The sequence below is a fragment of the Typopeltis vanoorti genome, chromosome 7 (genome assembly GCF_054136105.1).
Source record: "Typopeltis vanoorti isolate ZY-2024b chromosome 7, IOZ_Tvanoo_1.0, whole genome shotgun sequence".
NCBI lineage: Eukaryota > Metazoa > Arthropoda > Arachnida > Uropygi > Thelyphonidae > Typopeltis > Typopeltis vanoorti.
The window spans coordinates 30751994-30774041 of NC_143555.1; the positions used below are offsets into that span (position 1 = coordinate 30751994).

General features: G+C 35.5%; 1 protein-coding gene across 1 annotated transcript in view; it reads left to right on the forward strand.

Annotated features, from left to right (window-relative positions):
- The window catches only part of LOC150104552 (alcohol dehydrogenase class-3-like), a 60261-nt gene extending 42548 nt beyond the window's left edge, over positions 1 to 17713 (forward strand). Inside the window, exons 8-11 of the mRNA XM_090395579.1 lie at positions 154 to 284; positions 1848 to 1983; positions 8722 to 8860; positions 14928 to 17713. Coding sequence (XP_090251705.1) covers positions 154 to 284; positions 1848 to 1983; positions 8722 to 8860; positions 14928 to 14952 — 431 coding nt within the window. The 3' untranslated portion in view covers positions 14953 to 17713. The remainder of the gene's footprint in view (positions 1 to 153; positions 285 to 1847; positions 1984 to 8721; positions 8861 to 14927) is intronic.
- Positions 17714 to 22048: the final 4335 nt, after the last annotated feature.

Genomic DNA, 22048 nt, shown 5'->3' on the forward strand with positions numbered 1-22048 from the left:
CTAGAAAACATTAAGCGAGTATTACTTTCACAGAAAACGATTTTATTTTTTTCTTGTGGAATTTTTTTTTGAAATTTATTTTTTTTTTATTCGCCTTTTCATATGAGTACATTTCCAATTGGTAATATTTTTTCTTTTCTTTTTTTTCTGTAGCTAAAACGTTTGGATGCACTGAATGCGTTAATCCCAAAGATTACAATAAACCAATAGAGGATGTTTTGATTGAAATGACGGATGGAGGACTGGATTACACGTTTGTATCCGTTGGAAATATTAATGCAATGGTAAATTTACAAATTCATTTGTTCGTTTATTTTTCCTTCAATACTTTGAGACCTCAGGACCCTTTGAGTCGATCTCGCCGCCTCAGAATGCAAAGTACTTTAGAAAGTATTGAATTCTAAATTACTTTAGCGGGTCACGGAAACGCTGCCCGAGTCAAATCACGTAGATTAGTTGCGATATAATTGATTTCGAGTGAATTTAGGGAAAAGTGCGGTAGGCATAATGACATCCAGAAAGGATCCCACAATGCATTCTGGCTATCCATGGACAGGGGCGGCTCGTGCAGAGGTACTGCGGAACTGCGGGAACCCAATTTTTCTCGATATATAAATATATTTATTAATTTATTTATATTTTCTTGTAATATTTAATTTTATCATCAACAATCCTATACAATTCTCTTATTTTGTGTAAAAAAAATAATAAAAATCCATCTCGTAGCACTTAGGAGAGAGCGAAGGACGCTAGCAGCACTGCGTTTTCCACAGTGTCATATTGTTACATGCGCAAGCATGTACACATAATAGTAAGACGCGAACTATTAGCGTAATGCGGCACTGTCCGTCGCGCAGTTCCACTGTTGTTTATATACGGCTTGCGCCAGTAGTAGAGTGTTCGTTGTGCTTATCGTGTTTACTCCGTCTCTTTAAATATTTGGACAATACAATTAAAGTATACAATCAAAACCATAATTTTGATATTTTAACCAAACACGTATACACTGTACTTACAGTGTGTATGTATGTTTCGAAAGTTGCAGCACCCTCACGATTTCAAGCCACGAGCTGCCACTGCATGGAGTATGGAGTGATCAGTTCATGCTCTTCACAGTTCTTTCTCCCATGTGATTCGGTCTCATAATATGCGATGACGTGCTTTTCGTGTCACTTCAACTTTGCAAGTCCATCCAGAGAAAACATGCAGTTGACAGACATAATTGCATTTGTTTAAATAGTCTTGGTTCTTGCTTCGGTCTAACCTAAAAAAAAAAAAAGTCAATTTTTAAATTCCTGGTTTACTTTCCTAATTACACTGATTTTGTAAAACAAAATTTCAAAAAAAAAAATCATATACACAAATTCCATTAGGATTCTTGCACGTTATTTCAAATTACTTATGGAATTGTTTTTTGCCTTATTTGCTGTTCTCTTTCTCAGCCCAAATTTGACTTGCTTCGCTTTCCAGCTATAATAATAACATCCATTGTGTCGCTTTTTTTTCATCACCAGCCGCCCACCTTACAATTTCAACCCTTTGTTGATACTTCTTCTCTCCTTTCATCTATCAGGAGAAAATTATCATCTCTGCTTAAATCAATACATTATTTCTAATCGCAGTATATGTAGCCATGAACCAACAAGTCACTTGAACAATATTCGACAATTATGGAAAGGTTATTGTTTGTATTTATCTGGAGGAGACATACGATTTTAATTTTATATAAAATGACGAATATCTCATAAGTTATTTTATAAAACGAAGTATTATGGTAATTTAGAAATAGAAAAATGAATTGTAAATATTTTGCGCTAACATTTACCCATATTATTTTGGCGTTTTAGAACTCTGCTTTCCAAGCTTGTCATAAAGGTGGAGGAGAATCCATAATTCTAGGATTAGCAGAAGAGGGTCAAAAACTATCGGCCACTCCAATGGATGTGATGATGGGTCGGGTATGGAAAGGAAGTATTATTGGAGGTAATGCAATGCCATCTTTTATACAGTAGTCAATTTAGAATTGTCACAACTGCGGTTATCAATCTGTATCAAATATTAGTAATCTCCTATTGTTTCTCATCGTTGTAGGATGAAGATTGCAAAAAAGAATGCTGCCTTGCTATTATTATCAGATTTCCATTGAGTCAAGGACTCTCCGAAGGAGTCGATTCACGCCCACATCAGCCGTCATGCCATTTAACTTCCATGTATTGCCACTTTAGAGGGTCGGTCCTCTCCCCACCTTTCATATAGCGAAAAATGTCATCAACCAATATTCTGTACCATCCTTTCAGACGTTTGTAGACTTCTATTACATCACTCCACATTTATCTATCTACCAGGGCCTGCAGGTCCACGTACTCTCATTCTGTTCCTGTAATGTACCGATTTCATTTTCATAACTCATCTTTGCAGCCGTTTTGCAGCTTCTTTTTCCCCTGAGAACCGAGACCAAATCAGTGCAGTAGTTCAGGTGGCGCCGTATCAAGGCATTTTAAACAGGCAAAATGACTTCCTTATCATTACATTTCAATGTTCTTTTCAACATCACACTTATCCTCTGCACTGTATTTGCAATTTCTGCTGTGTTATTTTTGATCTCAAAATCCTAAAAGACATCCTAACGCGTCACCAGAGTTCAAGATCGGTACTATCAACATACGAATGACAAAGAACTTGATAAGTACCAGATCGACATAATAGGGGTGACTGAAACAAAAAACAAAACAGAAACTGGTGAGATCTTTTTCATCAATAAATACAAAATGTTATATTCAGGCAACGACAATCAGGGAAAATAAGGTGTATCTATAGTATTGAACAAAAAATACGAGGCTAAGCAATATCAAGTAGAGTGATGTGGGCAAATATCAGAATGGGGAACTGTACAATGAGACTTATTTGTGCCTATGGTCCCACAGAAGGTTCTACTAAGGCAGAAGTGGAGGAATGTTTTGAAGCTTTTAGAGAAAGCAACTGTGACAGAATGAAAAAGGAAAAGTTGGTCCTTGTTGGGGATCTAAATAGCAAAGTGGGAAATGATTGTCAGACATACAAAAATATTTTGGCAAAATATGGAGAAAAGAGCAAAGCTAATAATAATGCCAAATACTTGTTGGATTTCTGCTCAGGACATGGACTGGTTATTACTAACACCATGTTCCAACATAAAAATGTGCACAAATTCACATGGAGAGAAGAGGCTAGGAATAAGAAAAGTCTCATTGACTATGTTATTGTTGATAGTGATGTTTTCTCCCTGGTGCAGGACACCAGAGTGTACAGAGGATTTGAAATTGGAAGTGATCACTATTTAGTCTTGAGCAGGATAAAATTGAATTTCATATTGAAGAGAATAACATGTAAGAAACTTTTAAAGCGAATAAAAGTTGAGCAGCTCTCAGATGTGAACTGTACACTAAAATACACAAAGATTATTGAAGAAAAAATGAAAGAGTTTGAGAACAGGAACCAAACCTTCAGTGGCAAATCCTGAAGAAAACATTAATTGATTCAGCCAGAGAAGCATGTTGTCCTCAAGGACAGAAAAATCAGAACTCCATAGTGGACACTGGAAGTTAAAAAGGCATTCAAGGGAAAGAATGCATATAAAAAGTTCCTGGCAAATAAGTGAGCTCGTGCTCTCAGGGAATACACAGAGAAATGTACGAAAGCTAAACACTGTGTAAAACTAGCTAAATAAAAGTCATGGGAAGGCTTTGGTAAGAACATAGAAATTAAATATCAAGAAGGTGGCAAAATGTTCCTGGGGATGTTGAAAAAGTTCTGAAATGAAGGAAAGAGTGCTGTAAAAGGAGTTAGAGATGATAAAGGTGACACGAAAACAGGAGAAAAAGATATCCTTGATGTATGGAGTAATTATTCGAAAAATTGCTAAATAAATAAATTGCTAAATGTCTGTCGAGTGTTTTTTACACAGTAGTAAAAAAACACTCGACAGACATGCACACAGAAATACATATCCATGCTTGAAGTAGAAAAAGCGATCAAAAGTCTGAAATGTGGAAATGCAGCTGAAGAGATCTGTATTTGGTACAATGACAATGAAGATAGGCAGAAGCATTGAAAATATCAACTGTGTTGTAAATGGAGAACCTGTGGAACAAGTAAAACATTTCAGCTACTTAGGCACGATTTTTAGTGAAGATGGTAAATTCAATATAGAAATAGACAACAGAATCAGCAAAGCTGGTATGGTGGGAAGTCAATTGAATAAATTCATATGGAATAAGAGAGTAATTAGTCAAAACACTAAATTAGCTGTATACAAGAGTGTTCAAACCAATTTTAACTTATGGATCTGAGAGATGGGTTAGAAATAAAACACTTGACCAGACTAGAGACCGCAGATATGAGAGTCCTGAGAAAGATTATAGGCGTGAACAGATGGCATCAATGGTAATATCATATTAAAAACAAGGATATTAGGAAAGAAATTGACGTTGTCAGCATCCAGGAATGTGTTAGCAGAACTAATCTCAGGTGGTATGGTCACTTAAACAGAATGGGCGTGGAACGATTAGCAAAACAGGTGTTCTCTGCCAGGTTGGCAAGAAAAAGATCCAGAGGAAGACCAAGATACAGGTGGATTGGTACGGTAAAATGTGCCTTAGAAGATTTGATAATGTTGAAGTTTTGACAGGTAACAGATTGATTTGGAGGAAAATTGTAGATAGGAAGTTGGAAGTGGTGTAAGTTTTTCATGCAGTACTATCAGATCCTGTGCACCCCTTAAGGGTACATATCAGGAATTTGATGATTTTTGATCTTTCAAATTCCTCTCCACCATAACTTCCAGATCCCGAGTTACGTCAGTTACCCCAAGCAAAATCTTACCGATATAATATTCCGTTGAATATCACAACAGAGTTCATAAATTTTCACTTACCAACTTGATAGCCATCATCAGTAGGACAAATTGCCAGCTTATTCAAATCATTCTACTAAGTGTTGTATATCAGTATCATCCCATGTTGCCTAGCCTATGTCCTAAGAATCGATCCTTGGACCACTGTTCAATCTACTGTGTATATTAATAATATTGATTGTTATTGAAAGTGATATATTGGAGGGGCAGTAAATCTGGCAGATTTACCGCCCCTCCAAATATCACTTTCTGATACTTGTTCCGCACCACCCACATATTCACATCATTGGTTTATATTCCAATCATATAATCTTCAGTTTATGCAACAACAGCTTTTCATGCGTTATTTTATTAAATGCCTTCATAGACGAACATCATCGGACCATATCCATTCTCTTTATCCAACTGAGCCATGATATAAAATATAAACAAATTACTCTGACATGATCTCCTTTATTAAACGTCTGCTGTTCCTTGCAAAGCACGACTTGTCTGATATTTCGTTTCTGTGTGCAGAATCTTTACATTTACTTCAGAGATGATTGGTCGACAGTTGAACAGTAGCCTGTGCACCACCCTTATGCAATGGGATTATCATACATTCTTTCCATTACAGTGAGATCTTCCCTGAGCCAAGCATCAAAAACTATTCAAATATGTTGAGGGCCAAGCCAATGCGGCTGACTGTTCCTTTGGCATCTATAAATGCATATAAATATTCCTTTAGCTTACGTGCTAATACCCCATCTATGCCAATTTTGATCAAGGTAGACGAAAAGATCTAAACCCTTCTCATGCATCTCTTAATCCAGTGTACTGTTAACCCTTTCACCAAATTGCATACACTTGGTTGATATATCTTAGCGAACTGCGCACCCATTATACGAACAATCGCATTTGCTTCTAACACAAAGGTACCATCTACTTTCACTGAAGTTATTCTTCTACGTTCATTTTTCCCCTTTTAATGGAGGCATAACGATGAAATACTTTTGCACAGCCAATTTCTTTTCATATTCTGACTTAACCTTCCATGCAATGTACTAATAACTTTCTGATCAGCGCTTTATGTATTTCATAACTCTTCCAACTCTGGTTCTCGGATACTCTTTCCACGTAATTCTCTTCTTATAGATTTCTTGCTTAATAATGTGGCACATCTACTTCACTCTCACCCTTAGACGCATTCAAATACCGCATTATTTAAGCATATTTTCGAAGCTTCCCATGCACTGTTGTTATTCATTCCTTTCAGCACCGTAACTGATGCCACGGGATCAAAGATAGCATACTCTTCTGAAGTGGTCATAATTTCCATCTTAGTAGTTCAGAATGTAGTCTATCCTAACTGAAAGCTTAATATACTTCGCTAGGTCGGTACGAGATTTTTTTTCTCCCATTTCTAATTATTTTTCTCTACTACTCAATGAATGTAATGAGTCACCCATAATAATCACCCGTTTATCTAACAGGGCGATTTCGCGATCTATTTCTTCATCCCCAGCAACTGAACATCTGGGGTCTATATCAACACCCCGCGTATTTATTTCGTCTCCACTTCACACCAGATAGCCTCAAACTCATTGCCAAATGGAACATTATTACTAACATTGTTTTCATGAGTTTCTAAATGATCTCATATTGGTAATACCCTCCCTCTTATCTCATCTGCCCTTCCTTAAAAGTACTACACCCTTCACACTCGATTCCAGTTACACTAAATCTGACTCGGACAGTCGGATTTCACCAATGGAACAATCTTAGGTCACAGCGTATATTCACTGAAAGCAACATACTCAACTCCTTTGTTCTTAATGTTCGTGGCATTTGTGCATAGACTTAAGTTTATTTCTGGGTTATTTGTATACTTAAATCTTGCAGTCTGCTTTTCTCTGTCGGGCAAGTTTCTCGTTCCATCTACAAACGCACTCAACACCCGTTCCAAAGTGCACAGGTCCAACAGTTCAAATTCATAACTATTCTCCTTGAAATTCGTATCATTAACAAGTTGCGCGCTTTAGCTGGACTTGAAAATTCTCAGTGTTCCTCCCAAGATGATCTAGTTTCCTAACTCTCTTCATTATTTCTCATTTAATAAGTCCATTCACGTTCAGGTCATCCTTCTCATATAAAAGTCTTTTCTATTATCAAACTCACTCTACACATCTAAAAACTAATTTATTCTACATAATCTGCATGTTGCATCATTTATTGCCATAACCCTCCTGAACACTGTACTATCGTATTTCGGTAATCAACTAGCAATTTCCACTCACTTGTCTTTCTCTTCTTCTTCCAGCAGTCCTTCCGTGTTCTCTCACATATTGTATTTGTCACTACCTAAATCATTTGTGCTTAAAAATACTACCATCTATCTATCTGCTCAACTGTTTATGCATCTGAATATTAGCTGTAAATATAGTTCTGTGAGTGAAATGGCAAAAATGTCTTGAATTTGTTTTCTATTTGCTTACTTAGTTTGAATGAATTATTCAGAGGGATACAAATAGTAAAATTTGTGGTATTGCACTTCTGAAAACTCTTAAGGAAAATTTTTCTAGAATATTCATAATTTCGTTTAATGGAATGAATACAATACTGAGAAAAAGTTAAACACAAGCGTTTCCGTTTAAACATAAACATTCGCTTTCTAGAATACTTTCGTGTAAGTGACTAATATTACATTAGAACATAACTAATCTGAATACGTTTTAAGAGCTTAATCCAGTTTACTTATATATTTGTGGATAGTTCTTTGTATGACTGCTACTACCACCTCTAATGTGCTTTGTCAAATAGGCCTCCGAGCCATGGAGTGGCTGGAAACGGATTAGGGAGGGAGCAAAAGACATTCCACGTTATTTTTAGGTTTCATGGATTCTCAGAATATTATGTTATGACCAGATTTGAAGCAACCAGTAAAGTTGTGGGTGTATGGTATCAATAATTAAGCTTGCATAGATATTCGTAGCATGAATAAAGCTACTCTTTATTTAGTAGTCAATGGCATTATGTTTAGAACCCTTCCATTGTTAATCATAGAAGTGCATTTGAATATAACAAGGTATGCTTTACTAAAAACATAAATTGGCTATTTCTGTTGTAATGTTGTTTTCTAATGCACATTCTATTTTTAGGTTTTAATCACTCAACTATACAATCTAAGCCAACGAAATCAACAAAAGAGGGATTCTAAATATAATAAACTTTCTATTATAATGAGCAGTTTTCTTAGAAATTTAGTTTTGAAAGTGACCTGGAATTTAAAAATTCAATTTTGCCGTGTTGTCTTGGTATTATTGTATTTAAAATGAGACGAACTCTACCCATCAGGCTACATATTCTCTATTCACACTATTAAAGGATTCATTAGCCCCTGGCAGGTGGTTTGAAGAATTCATTTGTCAGAAGTAAGACCAAAATCCTCTCACGGCACAGCAATCTATGATTTGAAAGCTGATCTTGCATATGGTAACTGTAGTTGCAATAACAAAACTATTCTGAAATGCGATAAAATATTTATTATTAACCAAACATTAATCTCGAGAGAAGGATATTAAGGTTGGCTAGTTGTTAAAATTAATCTCCCTGTCTGGGAATTGAAATTCTCAAGTTAGAGTTCAATTAGTTTTTAAAATTAAGAACTAATTTACCTTAATGCTGGCAATGATCCACTCTGAATGACTGGTTTTATATTTATACAATTTAATTCACTTCTGATAATGACAGCTCTTTCATAAACGAACACCTTTCTTTTAAATACTAAATTGATATGTCACCTTGTATGTCCAATTTCACGATTACAGTTTAACCATCGGACTTACTTGTAGGTATGAAAACTCGAGATGACACACCTCATCTGGTGGATTTGTATTTGGAGGGGAAACTGATGGTAAATGAGTTGATAACTCATACACTGCCTCTGGAGAAGATAAACGATGCTGTGGATTTCTTAAAGAAAGGGAACACGTAAGTTTTCAATCTTTTTATTCATTTTTTAAACTTGAGTGTCTTTTTATGGAAGGATGCTGATTATTACATCAGACCAGGTTAAGCCACAGTTGTTCAGTCGTTGGAAGTTCACTACTTCTATGCATCCCATACGGAGAGTTACTACAATCACCAAACACTCTGGAAGTGTATTCCACCCGGTTATCGAGATAAGAAAATCTTTTCCTGACTTTTTCATTCGCCATATCTCTAGATAACTTGATCTATATCGAGTTCCTAGCGTATCTGCTCTCCATCTAGTAGGATGCGGTTCGGATCCCGCCCAAGTCGTGGATGTTTGTAAGGAGAGAGTAATCTGGCGGTGCTGAGATCGCTGCCAAGCTTAACAGAGCCTGAAGTTGTTTGAAAATGTTCCATGTTTGGTCGCTAGAGGGGTTTCCAGATTGTGTAATATCCTTGGCCTAACACGGTACTAATATACTATCGGCGCATAATCTTTCGTGGGTGGAGTCATAAAAAATACCTCCTTAATTACCTTTTTTGCTGCACACTCTTTAATACAAAAATAATGTTAAGTTCCTTTGTCTAATTTCTCTCTTATTTCTTCTAACTTCACTCAGCTAGATTCCCAGCATACCAGCCTTGTTTATTTTGTTGTCTCTTTCCAACTTTAGTTTGCTATCTTCGCTCAAAATGTTCCCAAAAGGTGAAATATTTTAGTTCTGCAGGCTCGCCATTAAGAAGCCAACCGATGTCCGTGTTATTCAGTTATGCATATCTGAATAGTAATTTTATTGCTGATTTTAATTTTAAATTTGTTTTTGAGCTGTTATTCAGTTGAGATAAAGAATCTGAAAACGTGTGGATTTTTTCACGAGTAAATTTTCTGATTTCGATACAGCAATAATTTGCATAGCGCGGGTTCCGCTATAACACGGTTTTTAATTTTTAATAATTAAAATAATAAAACAAAAATGGTAGTACGGTACATTGTACAGTACTGCATTCCCGATATGCCGACTCTACTAATCAGCGCGATTTACGCTTTAGTGCTGCATGGTGCAGCAAAGTTGTGGTCGCTCTACAAAATATATTTTTTTATTACATACGAGTACCATTTCATGTACAATAATAAGCAACTATAAAAGAATTCTCATTACATGAGCTTCTGATTTTCTTATGTACTCCGATCCTAACATTGAACGAAGCATTAAAGTTCGGCAAACATCGCAAAATTCTATTGGATATTACAAAAATATGAACGCAGAGAAAATGAAGAAAAACCCTCTCTAAGATCTACATTGTTTAAATACAATTTTTCCAAATAAAAACGTATTCATTTAACAACAATAATAAATTTTGCTAGTTTTTCGTTTTATTTTAATTCCTTTTAATTTTTCTGTGCGCATTAATTGGTATGTCAAGTGAGTTCGCAATAAGCAAATACGTTTTTTTTTCTTTTTTCCATCAACACTCATTTTCTGTTTTGAACGCAATATAGCATATTATAATGTTTTAAAGAGTGCGGTTTTGCATAACATGAAACTTTTCGACACCTATTACCGCACGATGCAGGTTCTTAATTGCAATGTTGTCGCTATTTCATTATGCGATAATTCATTCGATCTAAAAGGATTTAAATGTGTTCACTTTTACAATAAAAATATCACTTGTACACCGTCTGTCCAAAAAGAAACCGAACTTTTCGAAAATAGAAGAAACAAGTGGCGCCACCTGTTTTATCTTTTAGTTGTCGAAAGCGGCAACCTTTATTAGTGTTTTTTCAACTGTTTATGATATTTGTTTCATTAGAAGCCGAGTTATAGTGCCAAAAGTGACAGTATGTTTTGACGAACGGTCGGTCGTCACGATATTCATGCCGTACGCGACGAATTCGTTTCAATCGCTATCAACCGCTTCAAAACTTCGAGATAAAACTCGCCATTGACCGCTTGGCCAGGCAGAACGAATTCTTTGTGGATAATGCCCTTGTAATAATCGTAGAAACAAATGAGTATTGTCTTTACTTTTGACTTCTCCAAGCAATCGTCACCAGTAACGATCGTTTCAAGGAAGTTTGAGTCCTTACAAGCGGTTTTAATGAGGTCCTTGCAATGTTCAATTCGATACATTTTTTTGGTAGTCGGTCAACTTGTGGGGAACAAATCGCGAATTCAATTTATGACGGTTCAAACTCTCGGTCAAAATGTTGTGCACAGTTGATTTTGGAATTCCCAATTCATCTTCAATCAATCTCACGGACGATTTCGTGTTTTCTTTGATGAAATCGCGCACTTTTTGTATTAACTTCGCTCAGTGCAGTTTTTGGACGGTCCGGCTTTTCGTCATCCTCAAGCGTCTCACGACCACTTTGAAATCGCTTAAACCATTTGTAAAGTTGAGTACGGGATAAGCATTCATCACTGTATGCTTTATGAACCTTTAATGCGTTTCGGTAAAACTTTTACCAAGTTGAACACAAAAGTCAATCGCAGCTCTGTTTGAAACTCATTTTCCGACCGTTCGTGAAAACACACTGTCACTCTTGGCACTATAACTCTGCTTCTAATGAAACAAATGTCATAAAGACTTGACACAACACTAATGAACGTTGCCACTTGCGATAACAAAAAGATACAACAGGTGGCGCCACTAATTTCTTCTATATTCGAAAAGTTCGGTTTCTTTTTGAACAGAGGGTGTATCTTGGTTCGACTGAACATGGCGTATATAAATGCTTATTGTAGCACTAGTGTGTGACAATTTTATAGAAGCTCATGTGTAGTTTGATGCACTTATTCTATCGATACACATTTGCAACGAACTGAATTGAATTTCAGTATTTTAACTTGCTATTACCGTTTTAGCTAAATATGTTCAATTCATTTTATAATGCAATAAAGAACTAACTAAGTTGGTTATAAATGAACTTGCTTTCTTAAAACTAATTTTTTTGGTTTACACGATATTACCTATTGCGAGTTTAAAAACTGTCCTACTTTTATGGGTAGGTAATCTAAATATCACAGCCAGTCTTGTCGTAATCATTAATGGGTTATTCTGCCGTTTTCTCAATTTCGGTATAAATTGTCAGTTTACAAAGTTTAAAAATTTACAAAGAGGTAAAATTTTACACGAAAGCATTCTTGTTCACGATTACCATCACTTTATTACTTTGTAAATACTGATTAAACGAAATTTTAAATTCTATTCATTCACATGAATCGAATAACAGGTGCTAAATACGTTTACAACTGTTTGTATACAATAGGGGTATGCAGAAAATTCGTCGTTAAAAATCCATCGAGCGACAATTCACCGAAAATGCAATATACCGAACTTATCAAAAAAGCAATTCTTAAAAACCGTTGCAAGGCAGTTCATCGAAAAATTACGAATTAGACAAGGAAAAGCAAGCCATCGCGTGGAGTAAAATTGCTTACCGAACATGACTTCAGTTTTTATTGGAATAATTGTGACGTTATTTTCCACGTAAACATCCTCGGAGATGCTAACCTTTCTTGATATCCAGCCGAATAAAACGGATGAAATGCTGATTTTACAAGGATAATGTCACTGGCGGTTTTCTGCCTTTTATCATGCAATTAGCTTACTTGGCTATTAATCCCATTAAGGTAAGACTTGTCGGATTAACTGTGAAGGAGGTGCGACCGTGAGACCACTCAACTTAAACTGTTTAACTTGGAATTTCCTGTATCAAATCTTTTCAATATTTTTACTTTTTTGGTTTTGCATTTTTTATTTTATTTTATTAAGTAGTATAAAGATGAATTTCATTTTGACAGAATCAGTGAAAAAATAAACCGTTTACTTTAAATATGTGACTTCCATGAAAAATAAATCTATCCCTTTCAAACTGCTGAACTATTTGTCATCGTTGCTTTCAGTGCTTGCCTTTAAAATAATAAAATTTCCATAAAGAAGGAAGGGGAAATCAATAGAATTTTTGCCTAATTTTATTTGAGTTTGTAAAATGAGCAAAGCATTGAATAGCCAACATTCTTGTATTGATTATCTGAAATTGCCGTATATATTCTTAATGCAAAATTGACCTTTCGGAGAGTGTTTGAATCTTGGTATTGATTGTTATTAATTGATATTTGCATTTAAAAGTTTAAAATGTATAATTTAGATTGCAATTTGTACAAATTGCAATCTAAATTATATAATTTGTACATCGTTTGTACAAATTTGTACATAAGTTATTCTTATTATATAAAGTATTACATAAATTTTTACACAAACACGGACATTTGCAAAAATATTAAAAATAAGTTCGAATAACTTTGTGCTTCAACCTAGTTTGATACAAAGACACTCCATTAAAGGTTTATAATACGCTAGCTTTATCAACACTTCGATCTGGAGGTGAAATTTGGATAGAAAATAATTAAATTAGGAACCATTAATAGAAAAAAAAAAGGAACATGTTAAAAGAATGCAAAATGAATGAACCGATACGAATTCTTCATTAAAAACCACCAGGAAAAAGACTAAATCGCTCATTGAAGACACTTGCTAATGATTTCTGATGACGAAACAGATCATAACTGGCCTAAATACTCGAAGTGCATTATTATTAGCAGTGACTTCCAGGCAGTGGGACGCTCAGCGAGCGAGGTAGATTACCTCACCGACACTGGCTGCCATACCTTCTCTTACTCATTCACACTACCTGCACTTGCAACCTCCAGAGGGAAGCCATTACCAACATGCACCGTTCTGTGTGAGGAATCTAACCTTACCTTTTACCTGAAGCATTCATTTTCAACTTCCATGGATATCCTCTCCCCAAAGTTCAATTATATCTGCCATTATCCCATATGATCCTTCAGAAGTTTCTAAGTGTTTCAATATCACCCTCCTCCTGTTTATCAGTATTTATAGTCCACATACCCTCACCTCATAATCCTGACATCAGTTTTGTAACTCCTCTTTGCTTCATTTCCTCGGAAACCAGGAGACCAGATATATGCTCAGTGATCTAGACGAGGTCGTATCAAAGCCTTGTGAAAAAAAAAAGCAAATATGACTTCCTTACATGTCAGTGTTCGTTTCAGAGTTACAATTATTACCTGAGTAGTAGCTGCAGTCTTTGATTATATGACCCCTGAACTTCAACGTCCTGTCTATCAAAACTGAAAGATTCTTAGCCTGATCAGTTTTATTCTGGAATGACCCCACCAATGTAATACGCCGTTGGAAATCTCATCACACGGAGTGCATTTACTGGCATTGAACTCATAGCCAATTTTCATATGCCCGTAATTGAAGCCTCTCGAAATCATTCTGCAAGTACGTGTTAGGCGTATCGTTTGCTGATGATGCTGTCTTAGCATCATCAGCAAACGACTGTCGAATATTTTTCTTTTAAGGCAGATTGAAATGTTTCCTTTGCGAATTCACTGTGCTTTCTAAAAGCTGTCCAACCAAGTCGAATTTATTTATTTCTTCTGCACATTATCTCTACTGTGGTCTTTTAGCCTAAGTAAACATGAGAGGTTATATCGATTTCAAGATTCGAAATGTCGTTAATAATTCTGAATGAAATTTTGTATTTAAAATCTATATTAAAATTTGTCAGTTTTGATCCGACCATTAATATTGTGAAAAGGTAGGTGGAAGGAACTTTTTTCCCCTGATAAATCACCATTCACACAATGAAATAGCGGATAAAGAATTTTGTTCTAAAATATTACAAATGATAATTAAATCCCAATTATCACCTGCTAATGCTTCCTGCACCTCAGGTGACGTTAGATATTGTTACCAAAATCGTAAACAATATTTCTCAAGAAAATTACTCTTTCGATGAATTATGAAAAGAATTAATCGGCAATTTTTTTCTATCAATTTCTTTTGTGACGAATTTCCAATCGATGAATTGCCATTCGATAAAATGTCTTTCGGTTAATTGTTTTCGATGAATTATCACCAAACCCTTTGTTAAAAATAGAAAGAAATAATATAAAACTTGCTTTTATAAGCATAAAATTATTTAGTACTAATTTTCATTAAACTAAGTTTCTCTATAATAATATATCTGAAATTTTATATTTTTCAGGCTGCGAACTGTTATACGATTTTAATGGATCAATAGTTCCAGTTCATCTGTTGACCACACTCCCTACAGTATGTTAAACTGCAATATTCTTATATTATGCACTCGGTCACTGCATTGCTGATTCTACATTAAAGGTAATACACCAAGAAGCACGATGGTCGTGGAGTTAAGGGAAAACAACTTACATTTTTCTCGGCTTCCTTTTTTAGATTGTAAATTAGCTTGGATTTGCACGCTAATTTCCATGTTATTATGTGTTATTTTAATGAGGAAAATAAATTTTAATTTTATTACAATGATAAATAACTAGACACTAAAGCTTTCTGGTCCTGATGGCATCTCTCTCTCTCCAGTTGTACTCAAATGTGCTCGACAACTAACTGCACTTTGTCGTCTCCGCGATCATCTACACTCAGCTAGCACTTATCCCAACGCAGGAAGCATGTATATATCCATCCTATTCCAAAATACGTCTACACTCCCTAACTACTGACCAATCGCCTCCGTCCTCTGCCAAATAATAGAAAACGTCATCGTCCTCCGACTTCCACACCACATATAAATATATCAGTTAATTAGCGACGACTGGTATGGATTCCATCAATCTATATCCGTGGCACGTCTCCCACCACAGGAGACGTGCTCTGCATATATTGATATTTCCAGGGCTTTATGCTTGGCATCAAGACCTGCTGGGCAAGTTGCTATTGTTCAGTCTACCTGAAACACTTTCTAATCGGGTGGCCTGCTCTGATCATTAACTGCATATTGCGGTGGATGACTTCCACTTTTCTATTTCGTCACCAATGCAGGAATATCTCATGGCTCTGTTCCATCACCTATTCTCTTTTTGCTACACATAAATCATCTACTCTTAATCACCAGGAATCCAATTCACTGCTTTGCTGATATTACTCTTCATTCAGCCTGTTCATCTGACAAACCATTCGGCGCTCAGACACCCGAATCTTCAAGGTCAACTGCAACTAGTGTCTTAAACTCTGATCACCACACTATCCTTCAATGGATAGGAGTAAAATTGGTTGCCTTCAGTGCCATTGAAAAGGCAATACTATCTTTTTTTATCGCAAAAGGGATCTGAGCTCACTATCAATACACATCGCCAGACAATCGAATCTCTCAACTTGGACTGAAATTCCCTCACCCCTCCCCCCATTCTGGCTTAAACACATCATATCAAACTTCCTCATCCTCTAAAGAAAAGCACTCTTCTGATCAAAATACTATTTTTCAACAACCCAGCTTCGATCTGCAAATATCAAATCTCGCATCTTTAGCATACTGTTCACTTGTTTGGGGTGTATTAGAATCTCCTTAAAAGTTCTAGATGTAATCACGAGGAGAACAATTCAGCTCATAGATGATCCTTCCCATACTCTCTTCAACCTCTTAGAAGCACTGTTTCGCTCCGTCTTTTCTATCGGTAATTGCTCTACTGACCTGGCAACCATAATTTTTCCATTTTCTGTCGGGCCTATTAAAACAAAAACTGTCTAACATTATTTATGGTTTGCAAACACTCCGAACCTGCGTTTCCTATTCCTCTTTCATTCCATCCATTTCTCTTTAACAGACTTCCTCATGAAGCGCTCCTAAACAACCTCCAGTTCCTCAAGAAGAATGTCCAACTTCTTTCCCACTACTCACTAGTTTTTTCCCACACACGCCTTGATGTGCTATAAGTTTAACTTTTTGTGTATGGATCAGTATTTCAAAAAAAAAAAAAAAAATCTCGCCCACTTTTTCTCGATATTCCTTCATTCAGCCTTTATGGGTGGACATTTAGTTGAAAAACATCCCTCGTAAGCTTCCCAATTTACATCCCAATCCTGTCACGTTTTTTATTTTCATTTAGGAACAAATCATTGAAGAATATTCAGTATCTGGGAGTTAAGTATCAAAATTTTGAAACGATTTATTCCGTGTGCCCTTTTTACCTAAATCGCACCTTGTACACATTGCCATGACAGAATTTCCAACTGAATTGAATGTTATCCATTAGTTTTGTCATACTTTAATGTTTTCCACTTCTGAGTATCATATTTTATTTGATCGACTGTGCGTAAAGTATCTAATTTTACCTTCTCCATTCCTTGTTTTATAGTAGTGGTACGTTGTTCAAAATGCAATAAAGTTTCTTATGATAAATTAAAAATCATTGAAAATCAAAAATTAAAAATCAAAGATATCGTCAAAATTCCAATGGAATTTTGGCGATATCTTCAGTTAAATAAGATATGCTACAAAAAAGGAATGCCAATTGCACTTTGATAGATGAAATGTAACACTTCTCATTTCTTAGATTAATTAAAATGTAGCACTTCTTACCGTTAAGCCTAACTTTCTGATGACTAGCTTTACAGCTCTTATCTGTTAGAAAATGAAACATGAAATTTATTAGTTGATTTTAGGAATGCTTGAAAAACTTCTAAGGTTTCAGATAGCATTAGATTTTTTTTCGAGGTCTTTACACCTCGAATTACGTAACGTAATAACTGTGAGGTCGACGGGTGTCATATTAAGTGATAGGAAGACTTCATACAATCAGTGCTACAGAAGTTTTGTTAATGAAATTAGAGAAATCTATTTAATCTTAAGACTGAGTTAAGTGTACTTCATCTTGCAAATATTTTTTCAATCTATTCGCTTATTAGCTAAAACAGTGTTCATTTTAATGTACGTGTTATCTCTGGAATTTTAATATAATGTGATATTTAAATTGTTTAATATCCACTCTTGTTTTCGAAAAATATATTATTTAAAGTGCCTATTATGTTCAATAAAATATTCATTTCAAAGTCAGTTTTCTTTTATTCTTTTTATCAGCTTGTAAAAACGAAGAGGGTAGATAATCTCAAATATAAGCGAACAACTATTACCGTTGGGTCAAATAATCCGTTGCAGCAGAGTGGCTTCAGTTTCTTAGGGAGAATAATGGTGCCTATAGAATAACTGAAATAAAATAATGTATAACCGTCAACTCCGGCTGATTTTCTTCTAACTTGGAAAACCAAATACTTTACCTTTTCTCATCACAAGTCCTTAAACGTAATATATATTACTAAAAGATGTGCATTGTATTTTTAAAATGCCCAGCTCCACAAATTTAATTTGAATGGAGTATACAGTACTTGAAATACTGAAAACTTCATTTCAAGGAGCATTGGTATCTATTCGAAAAATTCTTATCTACAAATTGGAATTTCTCATGCGATCTTTATTTCCAGAAATGCAAACGATAGAAATATGTAGTGCTATGCATTTATTTAAAAATAAAATCCTACATTTATGCATTTGTCTGCCCGGTTCGTAGTGGTTTTTTGTATCAACTCTATAACCAACAGGTTGCCTATTCGAATCCCGCTGAGGGTAAAAATGTTCGTCTTTCGGTGGGAGATCAATGGTATGATCCCACCGCCCCATTTACTGGAGACTAGTTTTATTTTATTTTTCTCACTTAGCACTAAAACAATAATTACTGTACTACGGACCCACATGTATGACCAGAAGAGGCCTAGTTCCAACAATATCCTGAGCTATCCAACTTCAGACCTTGGATTTCGAAACGTCATTCTCTGATAAGTCTTCCATGCCACCAGTGTGCCCTGCAAGGCTCCAAAGGAGTGTTTTAAAATCTCCCGACGCAACATATCTTTAAAAGACAGTTGCAGATGTAAATTTTGGTACGATTTGGCGTTATTCCCGAAGCAGCCGTATCAAGTCTTGGTTTTCAGCATAGTAGGCAGCTTTCACATGATGGAGGATAGTGAGTGGCCTCCCCGCACCCATAACTTGTACGACAATAACGACTAACTGCTCATTCATCTCTTTTCTATAAGGCCAGGCTTCCTTAATACAATCCAGGCTTGTAGTAGAGTTACACTGCTGTTATTCAATCTTTTATTCATCAACTTATCCTCTGTAATCCTCACAATCACATTGTGTCCTCTGGCACGTACTTTGTGCGATAGCAACATGAGCCAAAGTTCCTATACTCTGAGAGCCTGCTCTGCCGTTCTGTCATCACGTCCTAATTAAATCTATCTATATATGTATATCTATCTATACAGTCATCCCTCGACTTACGTCGGGGTTCCGTTCCATCAGCCAGGACGTAAGTCGGTTCGGATGTAAGCCAATACATTAAATCAACAGTGTTATAGGGATTAGGGACTTAACAGTCATAAGTATGCTGTCATTTAAACTTTATTGTAAAACTGTACTGTGTTACTGCCACTATGAAACAGAAGAATAATCACTCTAATCTTCCTCCAAAATCACATCATTACCTTCCCTATGTGAAGGACCAGGCTGCGGCTCTTCTAGTGTAACCTTTCTGTTTTTTTTTTTTTTTTTTTTTTGACGAAAATGCCCAATGTGCTTTGCTTATTCCTCTTCGTTTGATCATAAATTTGTTTATAGCAAGCAAACGCATCATGTACTTTCCTTTCTACCAATAAGTAGCGTCCAACATTGGGGTCCATATCTTCAGCCACTTTGAGAACATCGCTAACTATAGAGAATATTTCTGCAAGATTCTTCGCTGTGAATTGTTTAACTACCTCTCCTTGTTTTCTCTTTTTCTTCCTCTTCTGCAAAACGTTGTTCCTCCAGTTCGACCAATTCTTCGTTGGTCAACTTTTCAGGGGCACTTCCTATGAGTTGTCGTCACCATTCACTTCGAGAATTAGATTGTTTGCTAGGCCCACAATTTCTTCACCCAATTTACAAAGGTCTTCATTTTTTTCAAAACTTCCAAAATCGTGCTCAAACTTTTTAATGTCTTTTTCATATGCCACTCATACATTGAGAGATCACTTCTCAAACTACAGCAATATTTTTAATAATATGATAAATATTGAATGCTTTCCAGAATTACATGAGTTTGGTCGTTTTCTTCATCAGCAGAAATAGTTTGTGAAAAAGTTCTCCTTAGATAATAAAGCTTAAACACTACTAAAACTCCATGAGCCATCGGTTGGATTAATGAAATAGTCTTTGGAGAACATTTCCTTGAACTTGGTGAAGATCACCGATATAAGACTGACCTGGAGCATTATCTAGAATTAATAAAATTTTGAATTCTACATTTTCTTTCACACAATAGCATAACAGTTGATTACGGCATCCGCAAATAATTTTTGAGTCATCCACGAATTTTATATCTCCGCTAATGAACTGGAAGAGTATACTTCCTAATGTTTTTGAAGGCTCGTGCATTCCCACTGTGCCATATCACAAATGGTTTCAATTTATATCCAACCACATTACCCACTAACAGAATCGTAACACGATGTTTAAGAGCTTTGAAACCAGGCATAGATTTTAGCTTTTTGTGGATGAATTGTCCGCGCGGGCATTTTTTTCCGAAACAAGGGAGGCCTCATCCCTTGAAAATAGTTGTTACTTCTTGAAAATAGTTGTTCACAAATGTACGTACTACCAAAAAGCGACGACATGAATAAAGCGTGATTGTGAAGCGAAGGATATTTTTATCTGAGAAGATAAGTATTATAAAATCTAGCAAAGAAACATCGAATTTTTCTTTGAGTTGAATATCTGATTGCAACTCTATGCATTCCATTTCAAAATTCGAAGGTAATGTATTTATGTCGACTGTAAATGGAGTCATAAATATACAAAAACGAAATTTTCATTTGATACAAATTCCTGTATCAAAATGAAAGAAAGACAGCATATTTTTCGCATCACATAATGTTAAAAATTTAAGATTTTACTGGTCCATATTAATAACAGTTCAGTGCCGCAGGTTGGACACCTCTGCTTTAAATTATTGAACACTTCAGGTGTAAAGTATTGTAAGGAAGTGTTTTGTTTCCTCAATTTAGACAAACCGATTCCAAATTCTGTTCCACGTGTGAAATAAAACAAATACTTTTTCTTTTTAATAGTTATTGTAGACCCCTTGTTCACATATTAATATCTTCGGATTTTATACATAGATATTTTACACTTTAATATTTAAATCAAATAATTTTGTAAGGTATAAAATCTGCTGCAAAAGGAGACATTGAGCAATATCTTTCCAGGTGAATTCTAGGCCTCCACTTGACAAGATCTTCTTGATAGTGTTGCACTGCTATAGGATATTGAGCTACTGTTGAATTTACTAAAGTAGAACAAAATTCTTCCCTAATTAGTCCAGGAGGAGTGAGATTAGTTATAGCAATGAGATGCAAAGCAAGAGGAGCCAAGATTTATTGGTGTAGGCATCAATTAAGATAAGTTTGAATTTCGTATGTATTCGCAAGTTACTAGAAAAACTGAATAATGTAGTTTTTTTTAGGTTACACGATAGATGGTTATAAATAATACTGGTAGATGTGGACTATCTAAAAATAACTAAGTCAGATATTATGATATGCACAAAGAGAAGTGAAGTATATGTAACAAGGAATGAAACAAAATTGCCATAGGAGTGAATATCTTTAAGAGTCAAGTAGAGAATATCAGTTAAGGTATTGTGACCTGGAAGTTAACTGTAGTGATTGGATAATAAGGATTAGCTGATTAAGCCCTGCTAATCCCACCTACTTCGAAGCTAGGGTTAGCTTTTATGAATATCAGATCGTGAAAAATAATAGTGGAGAATTATCTTGCGTAATTTATCAAATATTCGGTCATGCACCTGTCATTGAGATGCCTAATAGTTAAGAGAAAAAATGAAGATACTAGTTGGACATAGCTTAAACTGTAAGCTGAAATTTTAGTAAAGTGACGAGTAACGCTTAGCCTGAGTTTGTCTATTTGGCTCTCCACTTTTCACACAAATAATCAAGCAGCTGGTAAAGATCTGCTTGATTACTGTATTCCTGTTGAGGATATATAAGCAAATGTGAAAGCATAACTTTCGGTAAACCAGACAATGTGTTTTATCACACGTCTTCACAAATATGCAACGGGTATTGATATACCTGAACGAAAAGCAGGAGATTCCATCTATCGTAGAGACTAAAGTGTGGCTGAATATCAATCTATCATTACTTGACGGATCCTACACTGGATGCTAAAATGCAAATCAGTCTATCAGGTAGGTAGCGGAGAGTTATTCTATAGTGCAGACAGGATTAAAGCTTGCT